Below are 16,307 nucleotides of genomic sequence, written 5' to 3'. Positions count from 1 at the left end.
CATCAATTCATCAAAATGCTGGGCTCTATAAATAGTGCGAGTGAACTTCGATAAAATGCCAAAAGTTCTCTACACGGCGGCACTTCAAAGCCATGTTGCTAGTGAGAAGCCAAATCAACAATGACAGCAGTCTTACAAAGAAAGTATCTTATATATACCCATATAACTAAAGATACAAAGTATGCATAGCTGATCAGAGATAAAATCATTCTTAAATAAATATATAAATAATATACAAATTACATACTACATATGATTGTATCTTCTTTTTAAATAAGATTGCATGCACATAAGATTTTATTCAAGAATTATTTTCACACTTCTTACTGAAATCAAAATAGAAACTGGGGAAATATTTGCCGATCGTGGCACTCGAAAATGTCATCGACTTCCTCTCCCTGCATCACGATCATCAATGGAGCTCATTACCACGCCCATTTGGTGTTGCCACCAATGCGCGGCAGCCAAAAAGAGACCAAAGTACAAAATACGAAAATACGCTACAAAATGCGAGGAAAGCGGCGGCATCCATCCGTGGCACCTTCACTGCTTCCCATGCCTCATGAAGTGAACTCAACTCTTCCTGGGGGCAGGCACGCCCACTTTTCCAAGTGATCGCCACCGTTTCAGCCATGTGTCTCATCTGGATGGCCGCGATATTTTCTTCTTTTTTTTTGTCTGAGCAGCGGCAAGTGGGCGTGGCAAGGGACGCCCCCATCCCCACAGCATCCACACATAAATTACCAAAGTTGTTGACAGTCTTTGGCACTGAAAAATATCATTAAAAGTGTATAAAATAAACGACTGCAATGATTTACTGGACAACGAAATCTGAATATACTGGTGGTATATGTGATTTTGTATGGTCTTACTATTCAAAAACCCATTTAAAACTAAGAAAAACATTTTATAATATCAAGTTCGTAAAAAGCGATATGTCAAACCTAATTACATCACTTGCACCGCCAAAAATAAATGTAATCCAATTCGGGGGAAACCTTTTGCTGGATTTCGCAGCAATGACAATGGAATCGCCTCCGATTCAGTGGGCCACGTGATAAGCTAATCCCGGCCTGAAAGTGACAAAGCCAACGCCTTCAGACAATGAAATTTGCGAGCCGGGGAAAATTGAAATGAAAATGAAAATTCAAGACCTTGTAAACATCCCACGGGATGCTACTGTCAGATTCGATTCCTTTCCTCGTCCATGGATCCTTCTCCCAGTTCCGAGAAGAACCACCCGATGGAACCACCCACCTTCTTTCTCACACTTCTTGAGATCCCAAGTCTGTGGCTGACACCCGAATGGAATCAGCCACCCGAATCTGCTTCCTATGCCGAATTTATCTACATATAAACAAATATTTTTCTTAAATATGACAACATTTTGGGGGCGTGTCAATGAAAATTTGTGGGCGTCGGAAAAGTGTGTGTTGAAATTGAGTTTTCTAAACTTTTTCCCATCTCCCTTGCTCACGCACACGGCGAAAGCGAATGCTGATTTGCCTTCGTCGTTGTTCTTGGCTGGGTGATTTTTTTGGGGGCGTGAGTGTGTGTCCCCTGGGTTGGGGGCGTGGTCGTGTGTGTGCCCCGCTGTCATTGCTTGTTTTGCAGTTGACATTGAGTGGCGAACGGAGCCCGTCAATGGTATGCAGGCTGATGAGTTGTCGATGTTGCTGCCCATGATAATAATGATAATGCCGAGTGTGTGTCTGGGTGCTATGAGTGCCTGTTTACACGATGCTTATGAGTGTGAGTGTTGTTGTTTCTGTTTTTCCATTTTTTTTGGGGGGTTTTCCAGAAGTGGAACCAAGGGGGTTGCTTCGGAAAATATTTAATAAAATGCCGGTAGAATTTAATTAGATTTTAATTGCATTTGCTACCGGAGCGGAGTGACAACAGCAAGCTTCGGCAAATTCCCGCTTGTATCAAGGAATCTGTTTTTGAGTGATGATTGCCTGGGGTGGATGGATGTTCGCATGAGGGTGGTATTATGATATATTGTTATTAATAAGGAATTAAAGTCAATAGGAATTGTTTCCAACACAAGACGTGGATCAAATCAAGTATTCAGTTAATCTAGGCACGAAATGAATGTTGAAATGAAAAAACCATCTAACGAGCAACATTTAATTGATGCCTATGATATTCTTACATCTTTTTTATTTCACTACATTTATTAGTGTATTTGAAAGAGCATCCACTTACGTTCATCACAATTACTTACTGCAGCTAACATTTTTCATTAGCATTAACACTCGAGAACCTTTTCATCTACGCCTTCTTAGATTGAGTTAAATGTTGCTGCCATTGTTCAACTCCTTTGATCTCATTAACCGAAACCGAAACAAACGCGAGTTTTCAAATCTTCTGGAAGACAATTCTTCAGTCGAAATCTTTTCAAGCCAATTACGATTGCCCCGTTTCAAGCCGTTTCGAATCGGAAGTGATACAAACAAGAAAAACAAGTCTACAAGAATGCTCCGTGATCGAAATCATCATTCGTGATCTCCTTTGAGCTCCACACACCTTTTGCCGCACGGCTTTAATCGCTTGCCGAGTCATCAAACGCGGTGCAACGGAGATGACACCTTTGAAAATGGGAATCAGAATGCCGAAAGGGGAAGTATATGGGCTATAAGGGAATCGGTCAATTTAACACAATGATATAACGAGCTGAACTTGAAATGCAATAATGCGCTTGCCGCTCATTCAAGGTGAGGCAAGCAAGCGCAGAGTTCACTTATTAAGTCGTTACCTCAATTAGAGGAGGAAGTACTGCACATGTGTGGGTCCTTTACGATAAGATCAGCCACGCATCCACGCATGAGGGTATGGCTTACTAATTTCCTTTTAATTACTACTTTCCAACGAGTTGTTTTGAGCTGCGGAACCAAAACTCTTCTGCAATTACTCGTCGAACGGAGGATGGGACGTAACCACTGGCCCCGCGGATGTCTTTCCGTTGTCGACTTTACCTTAATAAATATTCAGAAATTAGCAACGAACAAATCTTGTGCAAGTTTTTGGCATTAACACCTTTCAATCTGGCCGAGTTGCGAACAACATTGCGAATATGACAAAACGGATTTGAAGCGATAGCAGTAGTACTAACAATAAGGGAAAGATATTTCTTCTTGGATCGATAGCATTTCCACTAGATAAGCTTACTGTTTTATTGGCTGCAAATGAATTTCATGACTTTTTGAACCCAATATTAATTAGACATTATCCACTTTAGCCGGTTAACACTGTACTCAGCCCCCTCAGCGAGCACGCAGGAAATGTCACTACATCCAACAGCAACGCATCGCAGGAGACTTCAGGTTTTTGCCAGCAGCAGATATTTCGCAGTTGGTTTTCGCACTGCACTTTTGAATATGCATAAAAAATTGGTATTAAAACGTCGCATGTAAGACATTAATCAGCTGGCAAAGTGGCAGCAGCCAGCAGTTGGCAGACAGAAGCGGCTCAATGCGGTGGCTAGGTGAAGTCAGTGAGCAGCAAGTTGAGCGCTTGCATCATGCGCTTGATTAATCTGCATGCTCCCCACTCCACCGCACCTAGCACCAGCTCCTCGGATCCAAAGCGAAAATCTGCGCATAAGCAGCTTGACTCTTGCCAGATTGGATGCGATGGAGGTGGGCAATCCTGCCCAGCCCAACCCACTGCATCCACCGCACTTCACTCGGCTCCGCTGGTTGTACGGATTTATTTTTGAGTGCCCACACAGCGCGAGGAGCAACCGCAACTCGTTGGCCAAACAATAAATTCACATTAAGGAAAACCGAAAAACGAGAAAAAATCTACAAGAGAAGTTTGTTTCATTAAAAGCATTAGATGGTTTGCTTGGGGAGCGAAGACAGCGAGACAGAGCCATCAGAGCTGTACAATAATTTTGCATGCCTGGTGGCTGAATAATACGAATGTGCCTGTTGATTGTTTTTAGCATCTGTAGCATTGAGTGATGAGAATACTCCCCGCCCCACTTGCATCTCGAATCCGACTCCCATCGGGGGCACATGGCCCTGCAGTCTAGGGCGATGCCACAAATATTTCCCCCACAATATTCAGCTGGATCTGTGCCATCGGGCTTTTCATTTGTGTACGCTAGGAGATTTTCCAAAACATTTACAATCCTCAAGATCTCACGGAGGCCAAATGTTTATCATAAGCAAAGAATGGCTGGATCTGTTAAGCAAAACATACAGAACGTATGATGCTCTTACAAATATAACAACTCTTGGTACTTGACTGAAAATGCGATGAGCTTATTTTTTCTTGGTTTTGGTGCATATAGATAGATTGTTATATTCATATTTTCTTTTATGACTTATACTAATCCGAAACTCCGCAACATACCCTTTCCTTTCCCAAAAGGAAAACTTTCAACATAGCAGACATTGGCTAGATTTCGATACCGCAACTCAAGTGGCCAGACTTTGACTACTCGGCGGCTAAATGCGGCGCATAATTCACAATGAGTGATTCTTAAATTGTCCATTAAGATAATTTTTATGGTAGAGCGAGCCCGTAGGGGAATTCGTGGCAGTAGCCGACGACGACTGGGTTGCAACATGCCCATCTAAAGTTGGCTCCTTCGTTTATCAATTAGGGCGGTTGGGCCGCTCGCTAATTATCAGTAAAATGCCTACACATGGCAAATGCGGATTTTCTTCGCTCCTGCTCCAAATTTAGCAATGTGTCTAAGTGCAGCCCATGGATGTGTGGATGCGTTCCGAGACTGCGTCATGCTCGACAATTTTTCACGCTTTTCCCTCTGCTAGTTTTCTCCACCGCACTGCCACAATCTCCCTCTCCATCCCCAAAGAAAAGACAAAGGAGCCCCAGACTGTGGGCCCCAAGTTTGCCGGCCTATGATTGATGTGCAGTTGATGACTATATAACTTTGTATGATTTCTGGGGAGCAGGCTTGGTTTTGTAGGTGGACGCGTGTTTAATTAGTTTGGCTTCTTCTTCGGCGGTTTGGGCAGTCGGGCAGGCAGGCAGCCTGCTCTGCTCATTTGCCTGGCGTTAAAAATGTTGAATAATTGAAATTTCCCGGAATTTTTCATTACTAGTCGAGCGGGATGATGCGTATGAGCAGAGTAATAGTTGTTTTTGTGGTCGCGTGGCTGTCTTTGATTTTTTCTAAAAGCATTTACACTGAGTTCCTTTTTGGGGGACGAATTTCGTTGGAAAGTGAATTTGGTGAGGTTTCCTGTTTGAAAATTAGTGATTGTGACTAATTATGCTGTCGTTGCCAAACTCACACAATTAGTGGGATTTGCCTGTGGAGTAATTTGCTTTGATGTGGAGTAAGCTCGATACGAAAATACTTGTCTGCTGCGAAAGACATGTGTTCCAATAAAGTAAAAACAACACATTTCCAACCGTTTGTTTAAATACATAACTAAGGCATACATATATCTTGTATAAAGCTACTTTAAAATTACAAATTTCAGTTGTTCCTGAACACTCAACTTCCAAGGCCTTCATCAATATTTGTCCGCAATTGTCAAACCCGCCTAAATGAGTTGACCGAAAAGTTTAAAGCTGATCAAAAGGCTTCCTGCACTTTGTCTCCGCTTGCATTTGACGGGCAGGTCACGTACGGCGTGTCATCGCTGAGCGGCTGCCAGCCAAATTGGCTACAGTAAAGCATCCGCCGCATTATCTTCATCTTCATCACGGTCCAAATGACGGAGCCCCCCGGTTCGCCGGTGCCCAAAAACCAAACCGAAACGGGGCGCCCACAATTACGTTTGAGAACTGCAAACTGCAAATGGTCGGAAAGGTTTGTGCAATTTTTCTATTGAATTCTCGCCGAGAGCTTTGCCGCTGGAGTGGATTCGCCACCCGTTGCTGCTTTTCTCAGCTTGTCTCCACTTGCCTCCTGGCCGGCAGCGAGGCACGTGCTCGGAATTCCAAGGAATCGCAAGGACTCGGAACGAACACAAAGACGGCAACAATGTGGCAGATACTTCTCCTTCTCCGGTAGCCAGTTGGAGAGCTCAAGCATTATGATTGATAAGTTCGTTTTGTGAATTTTTCATAAATTAGGCAACAGCTGCGCCATCGAGGGGGTGCCGACCCATCATCGAGTGTCCAATCGTGCGCCATTTGTCTATTTTAATTAAAGGAACTCGCGCTGATCGCCTTCGCATCCTTATCGTCCTTCGTCCGGGATCCCCAGGATAATCCTGGCTCCATCATTGTGGCGCCCTTTGTTTGGCATCACGCACGTCTGGCTTGCTTTCGCCTGTTAATCAGTTGTTAAGCGGTGTGGGAAGTGAAATTTTAATAAGAGCCTTAACATAAATCAAATCTGTGTTTCTGACCAGCAGATGGCGCTGACTCCTTCTCCACTGAGGAGGAGAGAATCCGCTGTGATTGGCAATTCGTTGCCATTTCCCAGTGCAATTACTTAATTATTCTTCCAGTTTGGGATGGTTAATCGGTTAACTATAATGGTTAACTGCAAAATGGTTACCTAAAAAACTATTAAGGTATTTTATTTTTTTATAACTGCGTATACTTAATAATAACATTCACCTGTCCTAAGAAATAGTTTTGATTTATACCTTTGCCTCTTTTAACCTACTATTAAATCACATATATGCTAAACCACCCCTTTGTGTTCTCCTTACCGCAACTGGATATCCTTTGAGCTCCGACGCCGTATCATCTTTCCCCATTTCTTCTATGTGACCCCCTATTTAACCACACGGCAGCAACTTTGAAGGGATTCTCATTCTACATTTGCAAATAATTAAATGCCTTGGCGGGGCAATTTAAATCGCGTGCTGTCCGAATGCATTAAGGCACATCAAAACCGAGATGGCGACATCGGCTAACCCCAACTCCAGTCTCCTACCATATTCCCCCACTTATTAACAGCAACGTAATCTGAATGCGAAATCAAGTCGCAGTGCACAGCCCACAATATCAGTTGACAACTGTCGACGGTCGTCTGGCAGGCATTTAAACGCTTGTCAAAATTATATAAACTGCTGTCAGAAGTGCCGGCGGGAACTAGGGAACTTTTTCCGCCACGGCCTCCTTTAAAGTGCAGCAATACACTAAGCAAAAAACTAACTAAAGATGCAGGCGACTGAACAAAGCAAAAACTTCAGTGGGAAACCCTCTACATCTAAGGAAAATCCAACTCTGATCATAACTAGCTAGCTAACATTAAACTTGTGATAGAGGAAGAGTTCTCCATAGGGTCTTGCTATTTGTATTTGATTTTAGCACACATATTTTCTCAGTGCATGAATACGTACTGTGCCTGCAGTCGGAACTCTTCGTTTCTGTGACAATTAATGCGAATTTCGACATCATAATTAAAGTGCAGGGTGACGACGCTGGGTCTCGTCTTGCGACCGGGTCCATTATGCTTAATGAGTGAGCCAACGGAACTGAACTGAACCAGAGGACCCAACCATACCGAACTATATACTATATACTACTATATACTATATCCCGGACCGACCAGACCAGACCAGCAGAAGTAGAGCGGGCCAGACCGGTCCCAGACCCATTCATTCACTTTTGATATTTGCATATTTTCACATGTCATTCGGCTTTTTGGCAGTTCTTTTCCGTCCTTTGTGCGAATGCAATTGCAGTTGCTGTCTGAGGCGAGATCTTCATGCGGGAAGTGGGAGTGGGAAGGATGGAGGGGAGTCCCCACTCCTGCATCGCATATCGCATAATTAGCCGCAGACTTTTGCCGCTTGACAAACTCTTTGAAGAGCTCCCCCGACCGCAGACACGTGTGCATCTCCCAGGGATTCAGTGTTTGGCTTATTTATTGTGGGATGTCTTAATTTATGAACGACTGTCAGGGCCCTGAGACTTTCCATCGGTTTGTTTGCGATGGCGAAAAAGATCGGCCAGAGACAAACGGATCCATTCATTGCACCCGTATGACTCAACTCGAGTCAATTCAACTCCTGGGGCTGTGATTCATTCGGCGTATCCCAAAGTATTGTTCCTCAATCGCGATAAGCAATAAGCTTTATCTCCGGCATTTGGCATTCAAAATTTATGGCTTGCAAAATGCTTTTGGCCTCGGCTAAGTTCGCTCTGCTCAGCCCTCAAGTGCAATCAAATAATTGTAATCTCTTTCAAATTGCAGTTAAGTTCTACTTCCACTTCTTATTCCCAACCACCCACACCCACGCCCACTTGATTATGCTGATGAGCACGTAGCTGCAGCCCAAAATGCACTTCTGGTTGCCCCAAAGAAGAGTGCTTGGCAAACTGAGTTTTTCGGCAATCTTAATTAGAGTAGATTATGCTGATGGCTTTGGGTGCTTTTCCGGTTTGGATTTATTTGCCCAATTCGATTATAAGTACGAGTAAGTGTTGGTCAGCGAAGCGCGGGGCAAAGTAATGCTTAATTCGAAAAGTTTTCAAAGTGCGTGACAGCAGAACCAGATTGAAAGCATACCTAGATTTAAAATGAACCACTCCTTAAAAAACTCATTTAATTTTCGGTTTTTTGGGCACTATGTTTTTAGTATAGTGCTAGTGAACGTATAATGTTGTAATTACTACTGAAACTTAAATTTGGAAGTACATTAACAAGCACTAGAATATTTTCCCAAAGAAGTGATCTCTTCTGCTGAAAGCCTCCCTTGGAACGCACTTGATAAATTGTTTACTTTGAAATTAATTACTCCGCTCATTGTTTTCTTGGCCGACGGAAGTTGCTGCCATTGTCCGCCAGGGGGCGCTGTGTTAGCCACGTTAGCCGAACTCCATTGTGCTGCATAAATCAAGTTTGCAGCGCCCTTAGCAGCACTTTCAACACTTTTGCGGCCCAGCCAGCCGGCTCACATTTATGGTCAGAGCCCACAACCCAACCATTTTTTGTATGGCCCGCCGATCGTGGCAATAAAATTGCATTTAATTACACGAGTGCAGTGGCTCAAGTGGGCGAAAAGGGGGTGGGAATGCCTAGCTGGGCGATGTGGGATGCCGAGTGGGGTTGGCCATCGGGGAATTGGCCTTGGTTTGGAGCCGGGCCAGCTCTTCATTGTTGCGCGCATTTTTGAGCTCATTAAACCGGCTGCAATTGTTGCCATGCGTTGCGTGAGTACTCTGCTGCAGATTCTGCCCTTTTGTTGGCCGGCAATCAATTTGCAGTCAGCAGTCAGCAGTCCACAGTCTGCAGTTTGCAAAAGTTGCAGAAATGCAAAAACGAAATTATATTTGCGGGGCCCAGGCACATCATTAAAATGCATCGACCTGCAGAACAAACGAGTCGAACACCTCTCGGCAAAAAGCTTCGCCTGCATTTGTGAGGAATTTCAGAAAATCTCCCAGCATTTCGAAGAGGAAATGGCCCGAGCCGTTGTCCATAATGTTTATAATCAGTTTGTGGCATGCATGAGTTTTCCTCCACTCGGGAAAACAAACTGTGAACAAAGAAATGGGCAATTCTCTGGCAGAGGTGAGTGCAATCAAAACAAACGAGTAGCCTATGGGTCTTAAGAAATGTTCAAATAAAATTCATATATTCAAACCAATTTGAAGAAGCAAACGTTTAACTATGTACTTTTCAATCTTTCTAAGCTGAATTGCTTAGAACGTGGCCTGTTTGAAAGCCCTTTAAAATAGTTAGGCCAACTTATTTTATTTAATTACACACATTTCCTCTAAAGCCGCACCATTTCTGCCCTTCGTACGCAACCTTTGTGACTTCCCAGAGAATTTTAAGTAGTGCGCCCCCTCTTTTGTCAACTTTGGACCATGTTTTGTTTGGCTGATTGACTTCAGCATGCAATTTCCATGTTTTTGCTTAACGCCTCAATGATTGCCAACAATGGCGGCAGAAGTGGAAATCCATCCCGTAGTTTTGCCAAGATGGCGTGTGGCAGGGCCATAAAACGGCCTAAACTGCTTAAACAACCATCCTATGGCGATTGTAAAAAGGGCCAGTCACACACTCGCAGCGACTTTTTCTTGGGAATGCGCTAAATGAATGCAATAAACCAACTAGAAGGGTCCCCAACTCATTGTTTATGGCCACGCTTCGCAGAACTTTGGTGGCAGCTTCGATGCCCCGTCTCTGTCTGTTGTTCTGTCTTCGTCTCTTTCCAACTTATCGTTCTCCGATCGCTGGCAAATGGCAACAATCAGCGTCTGGGAATTGCAACTGCAATAACAAAAGCAACACAAACTTCAGCTTGGACTTCAGCTTGCCCGATTTTGTTGCTCTCGAGGAGCGGGAGCAATCAACGCATTGTCGACAGGTGGAAAGCTTCATGGCCAATGAATTGCAATTGCCAAGTTTTAACCCTTTCACATACCCTTTTGTGGGGTATATTGATTTGGGATTTAAGATCTCATAAATAGTAAAATAGTGTATAATTTATATTTATTTATATTTAAGATACTTAAAGAAATTTACGTATATTTTATAGATTTCAGCTTATTTGTTGCATCGTCGTGCATACTCTTCCCCGCCAAGAAAGGGTATCTAAAATTCTGCTGTTCGAAACTATTGTTGTTTTCCGCTTTATTTCGTTGCTGGTGTATTTTGCATGGCCTGAAGCTGATTTTGCTGCTGCCGCAGACTGACAGCCGCAGTTTTAACCTTTTTTTCTCTGTGTGTTGACGTGGCCAGTAATTTGTGTTGTTGCTGTTTGTTGGTTGGCTGTCGGCTGAAGGGAAACGCCAGCAGCAACAACAACAATGGCCTCAAACACACATGCTATTTTGTGCATTAAAATTTCACACTGCGTTCGCATGTTTGTTTGTTGGCTTGTTGGTTTGTTTGTTTGTTAGCTTGGTTCGGTTGGGTTGGTCGAATGCTTTTTTTTTTTTTGCTTTTCGGTCCCTCAACTTTTTTGGTTTTTGGCCAGGGGAGAGCTCCTTTGGCCTGATGCATTTACTGTTTAATTTGGCATGTATTTTGTAGCCGCCTTCGTCCTTTCCCAGCAGATTCTGCTGATGTCGCCTGCCAGAAGCAGCTGACAACAAAATGGCGATAGTATCATCCTGCCCCTTCTCCTTAGCCATTGCACCTGACTGAAAGCGAGGACATCATCGTCATCGTCTCCTGTCAACAGCCACGTTTTTGGCCCTAGTGGGCGTGGTCATGACCGACTGGGTTGGGCAAAAACGGGTTAAAGAGGCAAAGGGCGCCTTTAATTTGCCGCAAATTTAATTAAGGCATCTCACCTGCAACCAACTTGGATGTCGACGAAAACTGGCTAAAAGGAAACGGACAGTCTTCACAAATTGACAAATATGGTTAAGAGAAATCCCTTTACATTAAGCTCGTAAAAGATTTCCACTCGAATTCATTTCAATAAACATTAAATGAATGTTTATGCTAAGAATATGATACGTTTATCAAATTCCACGATTTTTGACAACGCACTTTCCGACATCAGCAGCATATTTTTAATAAAGGACTCAGTGTTCTGGTTATTTGAGCATGCAAGTATATAAGTGACTTCACTTTGTCGATAACCTCCCCTTGGTATTCAGTATAAGTATTAATAAAGTCGCACGATTAGCCCAGCCGTCAGTTCATTTTATTTATTTGAGTCGCGATGAAATCAGTTGCCGTTCTCGTCGTAATCTTTGTATGCCAGTGGCTTTGCCGCTTTGGAGAAGCTATACTTCTGGAGCCAAATTGCGGAATTCGGACTACGCCGTCCTTTCACCGAATGAGAATCATCGGAGGCAGTGATGCTGAGATTACTTCCCATCCCTGGATGGCCTACCTGTACAACGAGCTTAATTATTTCTGCGCTGGCACACTCATAACCCATCGTTAGTATACTTGACATCCTCTTTAGCACACAAACTAATATTCCTTAACTCAGAATTTGTCCTGACGGCCGCCCATTGCATTGAAGCCTCTATGAACTTGTAAGTAAATCGAGATAGAATCCTTCCTTATTTGGAAACTGAATTGTTTCCTCTTGCAGAACTGTTCGTTTGGGAGGAAGTGAACTCACACGAAGTTCCGGTTCCATGTGCCAGATCGCAGCTGAGGACTACTCTGTTAGCATGGTCATAAAGCATAAGTACTTCACACCTTCGATCATGCTAAACGACATCGCCATGATTCGCCTTGCGAGAACTGTGAAATTTAACGGTAGCTTTTATTTCACAACCGTTAATTAGCTACGAAATAAAAAACATAATCCACTTCATTGCAAGATCACATCAGGCCTATCTGCATTATCCTGGACCCGGCGATGAGGCTCTTGCTGGAGGATGGAATGACGCTCACGGCCACCGGTTGGGGATTGACTGACAACAAAATGCGTCCACCAGCTCTCCAGGATGCCCCCATCACAGTGATGAATAGGAATGTGTGCAGCAAACTGTATGACGTCACGATAACACAAGGACAAATCTGTGCCGGAGACAAGGAGACCAACACTTGCTTGGGGGACTCGGGCGGACCACTTGGTGGTGTAGTCAACTACTACGGGGATCTTCGGTTCGTCCAGTACGGGATAACAAGCTTCGGGGATTCGGAATGCCGCTCACCGAGTATTTATACCGATCTGAGCACCTACTCCGGATGGATTAATATGGTTGTGAATGAACATAGGACATAATTTATATTAATTACCATTAGGAATATATTTTAAAAATAAATAAATATTTTATTAATTCGTTAAAATATTTCGTATTTTATATTTAATGCGTTTAAAATAGACCATTTTTTGTTTTAGGATTAAAAAACAAATAAGCTTTAGATGGTACATTTATTTTCCGATAAGTGAATACGATTCCTAGTAAGACTCAAATTATTTTAAACCCCGTTCCAATGAATATACAAATTCCCCATAACCGAGGCCAGATAAGTCCGACTTGTGACATATAAAAGACACAACGGATCAAGAATCTTTAGCAAAATGAATCTAATTTTTGTAGCGCTTAACTTGTCTTCTACTCCCGCTTCTGGGATCGACGCAATTCATAGACACGGACAGCGAGAATGGAACTGTGGCCAACTCCACTTCGAGACCCTGGATGGCTTTTCTCTACTCAAGTGACGGAAGATTCAATTGTTTCGGATTTCTGATCACAAACCGTAGGTTAAACTATGCTTATTCGACCAGCAGTTGTAATCATAGTATATTTTTGCAGGACTTGTTCTAACTGCTGCTCATTGCATTCTTTCTAAAACTGCTATGTAAGTCGTAAGCTAATAACTTATTAAAAATATAGTTAATAGTTCATATCCTTATCCTGTAGAATTGCTCGGCTGGGAGACTACGACGATGCACATAATCAAGTAGTGGCTAGGGTGCAGAGTAGCCACATGCACCGTCTTTACAACCAAAGAAATCTGACCAACGACATTGCCATTCTCGCTCTGGACAGGAAAGTGGAGTACACAGGTTGGTTTAACTTGGTCAATAGGTATACCAACACTTTTACCAACACTTTATCCTGTACAGATAAGATCAGGCCCATCTGCATTGTACGAGACACCAGATGGAGGAAGAGCATCGACTCCTTGAACCCACTGACTAGCGCAGGATGGGCCAAGATGGAGTCTAAGAGTGACAGTGTCAAAATAAGAACCCTGGAATTAGTACGCAGACAGCCGGCGATTTGTCAGATTGATGCCACTACTCCACTGACGACCAGTCAGTTCTGCGCGGGCAGCGGGGAAAGCAATCTGGGTAACGGCGATTCCGGCAGTCCGGTGGGAGGTTTGATCCCATTCGGAAAATCGCAACGTTTCATTCAAGTCAGGAATCGCTAGCTTCATGTATGGCAGATCCGCGGAGGCAAGCGTTTTTACGGATGTCCTGAGCTATGTCGACTGGATCCTCGCAGTGCATAACCACCACAAATAACTTCTTTCTTGTAAATTGAATCAGATTAAAAATTGTTTTCCAATAAATGCAAAAGAAATAATATGGTAAAACATGGCTTTGATCGATCACTTCTCGAACCGATTTTTTGCTATTTAATATGTGTACTCTCTTTTGCATTTTAAGGCCGATGGACTTGTGTTGTCATCATGCAAATACTTATCACTTAATGCAAAGCCCCCTTTTTATCATAAGTACAACTAAGCGATAGCATCCACATATATGATATGTAAGTCCGATACCGTTCCGATTTATATATCGAGAGGTAGAAGACATGTGGGAAAGTTTCAAGACTTTACCTTTAAAATCAAGAAACTATATCGGCTCGGTTCATGATACTGGTCGAGAATCTATTCTGACTGAAATCAATGTACCCTTTGCTGAGAGTAAACGATAGGGCAAACTGGGGATATAGCGAAAGTGATTAGATATAAGGGTATAAACGGTGATCTTTGAAAAGGATTCTGTTACTCTGCGAGTAACGAACGTATTTTGCATTACAGAATAGCGATCAATTGTAAATTGAAAGGTTAAAAAGCACTCTGATTTCTTCAGAAGGATTTCTGAGAAATCCGAATCAACTGTGTTTTAAATAATAAATACTCTGGCTTCCTGATAAGTTCCATAATTTTACATATAAACGCGCTTTCAGTGAATAAACAATTTCCCCATAATCGAAGCCTGATAAGCATGGTGGTGGCTATTAATCCCAACGAATCAGAAATCAGTTGCAAAATGAATGCCGTTGTGGTAGGGTTAACGCTTTTCCTACTCCCGCTTCTGGGATCGACTCAATTTCTTGACATGGCCTGTGGGATTCGAGCTCATAGTCCCAGTGTTCCACGGGTCAAGAATGGAACTGTGGCCAGCTTGACATCGAGTCCCTGGATGGCTTTTCTCCACTCAACGGACGGAAGATTCGTTTGTGGCGGGTCTTTGATCACGAATCGTGGGTAAGTTGCACCTATTCGACCAGCAGTTTGTAATCTTTGTAATTTTCTGCAGGACTGGTATTAACTGCCGCTCATTGCTTCCTTGATAGAACAGAGTTGTAAGTTTTGAACTAGTAAATTATGAAAAATATAATTTATAGAACATTATCTTAATTCTGTAGAATAGCTCGGCTGGGAGAGTATGATAGAGAGGAACTCGAGATGTGTCACGATAGTTACTGCACCTATAGAATAGAAGCTATGGTGGAGAGAGGATTCCGGCACCGACTTTACAATCCAATGACCATGGCCTACGACATAGCAATTCTTCGTCTGTACAGGAAAGTGCAGTACACAGGTTGGCACTACGCAGACTAAAAATATACCTTTTACTAAAATTCTCTATTCTGTATAGATAACATCAGGCCCATCTGCATTGTACTAGATCCCAGATGGAGGAACTTCATCGACTCCTTGGACCCTCTGACTGGCACTGGATGGGGCAAGACGGAGTCTGAGGGAGACAGTGCCAAGCTCAGGACCGTCGACTTGGCTCGCAAACATCCGGAGGTTTGCCGGAGGTACGCCACACTATCCCTGACGGCCAACCAGTTTTGCGCTGGTAACGAGAGGAGCAATCTGTGCAACGGCGATTCCGGCGGTCCGGTGGGGGCATTGATCCCGTACGGAAAATCGAAACGTTTTGTCCAAGTGGGAATCGCTAGCTTCACGAACACTCAATGCGTGATGGTAAGCGTTTTCACGGATGTGATGAGCTATGTCGACTGGATCCTCGCAGTGCATAACTACCACAAATAACTACTTTCCTGGAATGTCACATTCTATCATTAGGCTTATTCTCCGAAATGATTCATAGCTACTTAATCACATTAATAATTTAATACAATGTTAGTTTGTAAGTGTTTTCAGTTTGAATCGCAGCGATGAAATTGTCATTCTACAAAAGCTTGTTTTACATTTGCATCATACTTAATGCAAGTCCCCACATTTTTGGCAAAAGCAAAACACTTTTCACAATCAGTGGGCCATAAAAAAGCAGTTTTCCAAGGGAATGTATTACGCTAATTAATTCCTGATATATGGCTGAGGAGCTGTGGCCAAAACGAGGCCACAAACCTGCAACTGGGCGTAAAAAAGAGACGCCGGCAATAAAGGGAAAAAAAAAATAAAACAAAAAATGGATTTTCATTTGCTCCATTTTTTTTTTTTGCAAATGTACTGGACTGTTCCTTCTGGAGCTCTCTGCAAATTCGCGATGGCAATTAAAATTTAGCAGGCTTTAAAGCTGCGCACCAGTGACAGATGCCGCGGTAAAACTTTAATGGCAAAAGGGGAAAATATGAAAAAGCCAGCAGGATGCGAGGAAATGACGGGGGAGCTGGGGAAACAGCGAAAGTGAACAGTTGCCAGGGTCTGGGCGGTGTATCCTGGCAAGGATTCTGCATCTTCAGCCTTAAGTTTTTTATTCATTTTTGAGCGCCACATG

The 16,307-nt window shown here is 43.2% G+C and overlaps 3 protein-coding genes across 3 annotated transcripts; all 3 read left to right on the top strand.

Annotated features, from left to right (window-relative positions):
- The first annotated feature begins 11,563 nt into the window (after positions 1 to 11,563).
- Positions 11,564 to 12,596, top strand: LOC117145360 (chymotrypsin-like protease CTRL-1). Its single transcript, XM_033310983.1, has 4 exons — positions 11,564 to 11,796; positions 11,850 to 11,895; positions 11,955 to 12,124; positions 12,190 to 12,596. Exons 1-4 carry the CDS (start codon positions 11,574 to 11,576, stop codon positions 12,594 to 12,596), a joined length of 846 nt encoding a protein of 281 aa, XP_033166874.1. The 5' UTR covers positions 11,564 to 11,573.
- A 288-nt stretch (positions 12,597 to 12,884) lies between these two features.
- Positions 12,885 to 13,756, top strand: LOC117145689 (mast cell protease 1A-like). Its single transcript, XM_033311430.1, has 4 exons — positions 12,885 to 13,075; positions 13,132 to 13,177; positions 13,240 to 13,385; positions 13,446 to 13,756. The coding sequence occupies exons 1-4, from the start codon at positions 13,015 to 13,017 to the stop codon at positions 13,754 to 13,756; spliced, it is 564 nt and encodes a 187-aa protein (XP_033167321.1). The 5' UTR covers positions 12,885 to 13,014.
- An 847-nt stretch (positions 13,757 to 14,603) lies between these two features.
- On the top strand, positions 14,604 to 15,987 carry LOC117144404 (chymotrypsin-like protease CTRL-1). The gene is made up of 4 exons (XM_033309539.1): positions 14,604 to 14,817; positions 14,874 to 14,919; positions 14,983 to 15,158; positions 15,216 to 15,987. The coding sequence occupies exons 1-4, from the start codon at positions 14,604 to 14,606 to the stop codon at positions 15,617 to 15,619; spliced, it is 840 nt and encodes a 279-aa protein (XP_033165430.1). The 3' UTR covers positions 15,620 to 15,987.
- Positions 15,988 to 16,307: the final 320 nt, after the last annotated feature.

Source organism: Drosophila mauritiana, chromosome 3R (genome assembly GCF_004382145.1).
Source record: "Drosophila mauritiana strain mau12 chromosome 3R, ASM438214v1, whole genome shotgun sequence".
Classification (NCBI taxonomy): domain Eukaryota; kingdom Metazoa; phylum Arthropoda; class Insecta; order Diptera; family Drosophilidae; genus Drosophila; species Drosophila mauritiana.
This window is presented reverse-complemented; position numbering and strand designations above follow the sequence as displayed.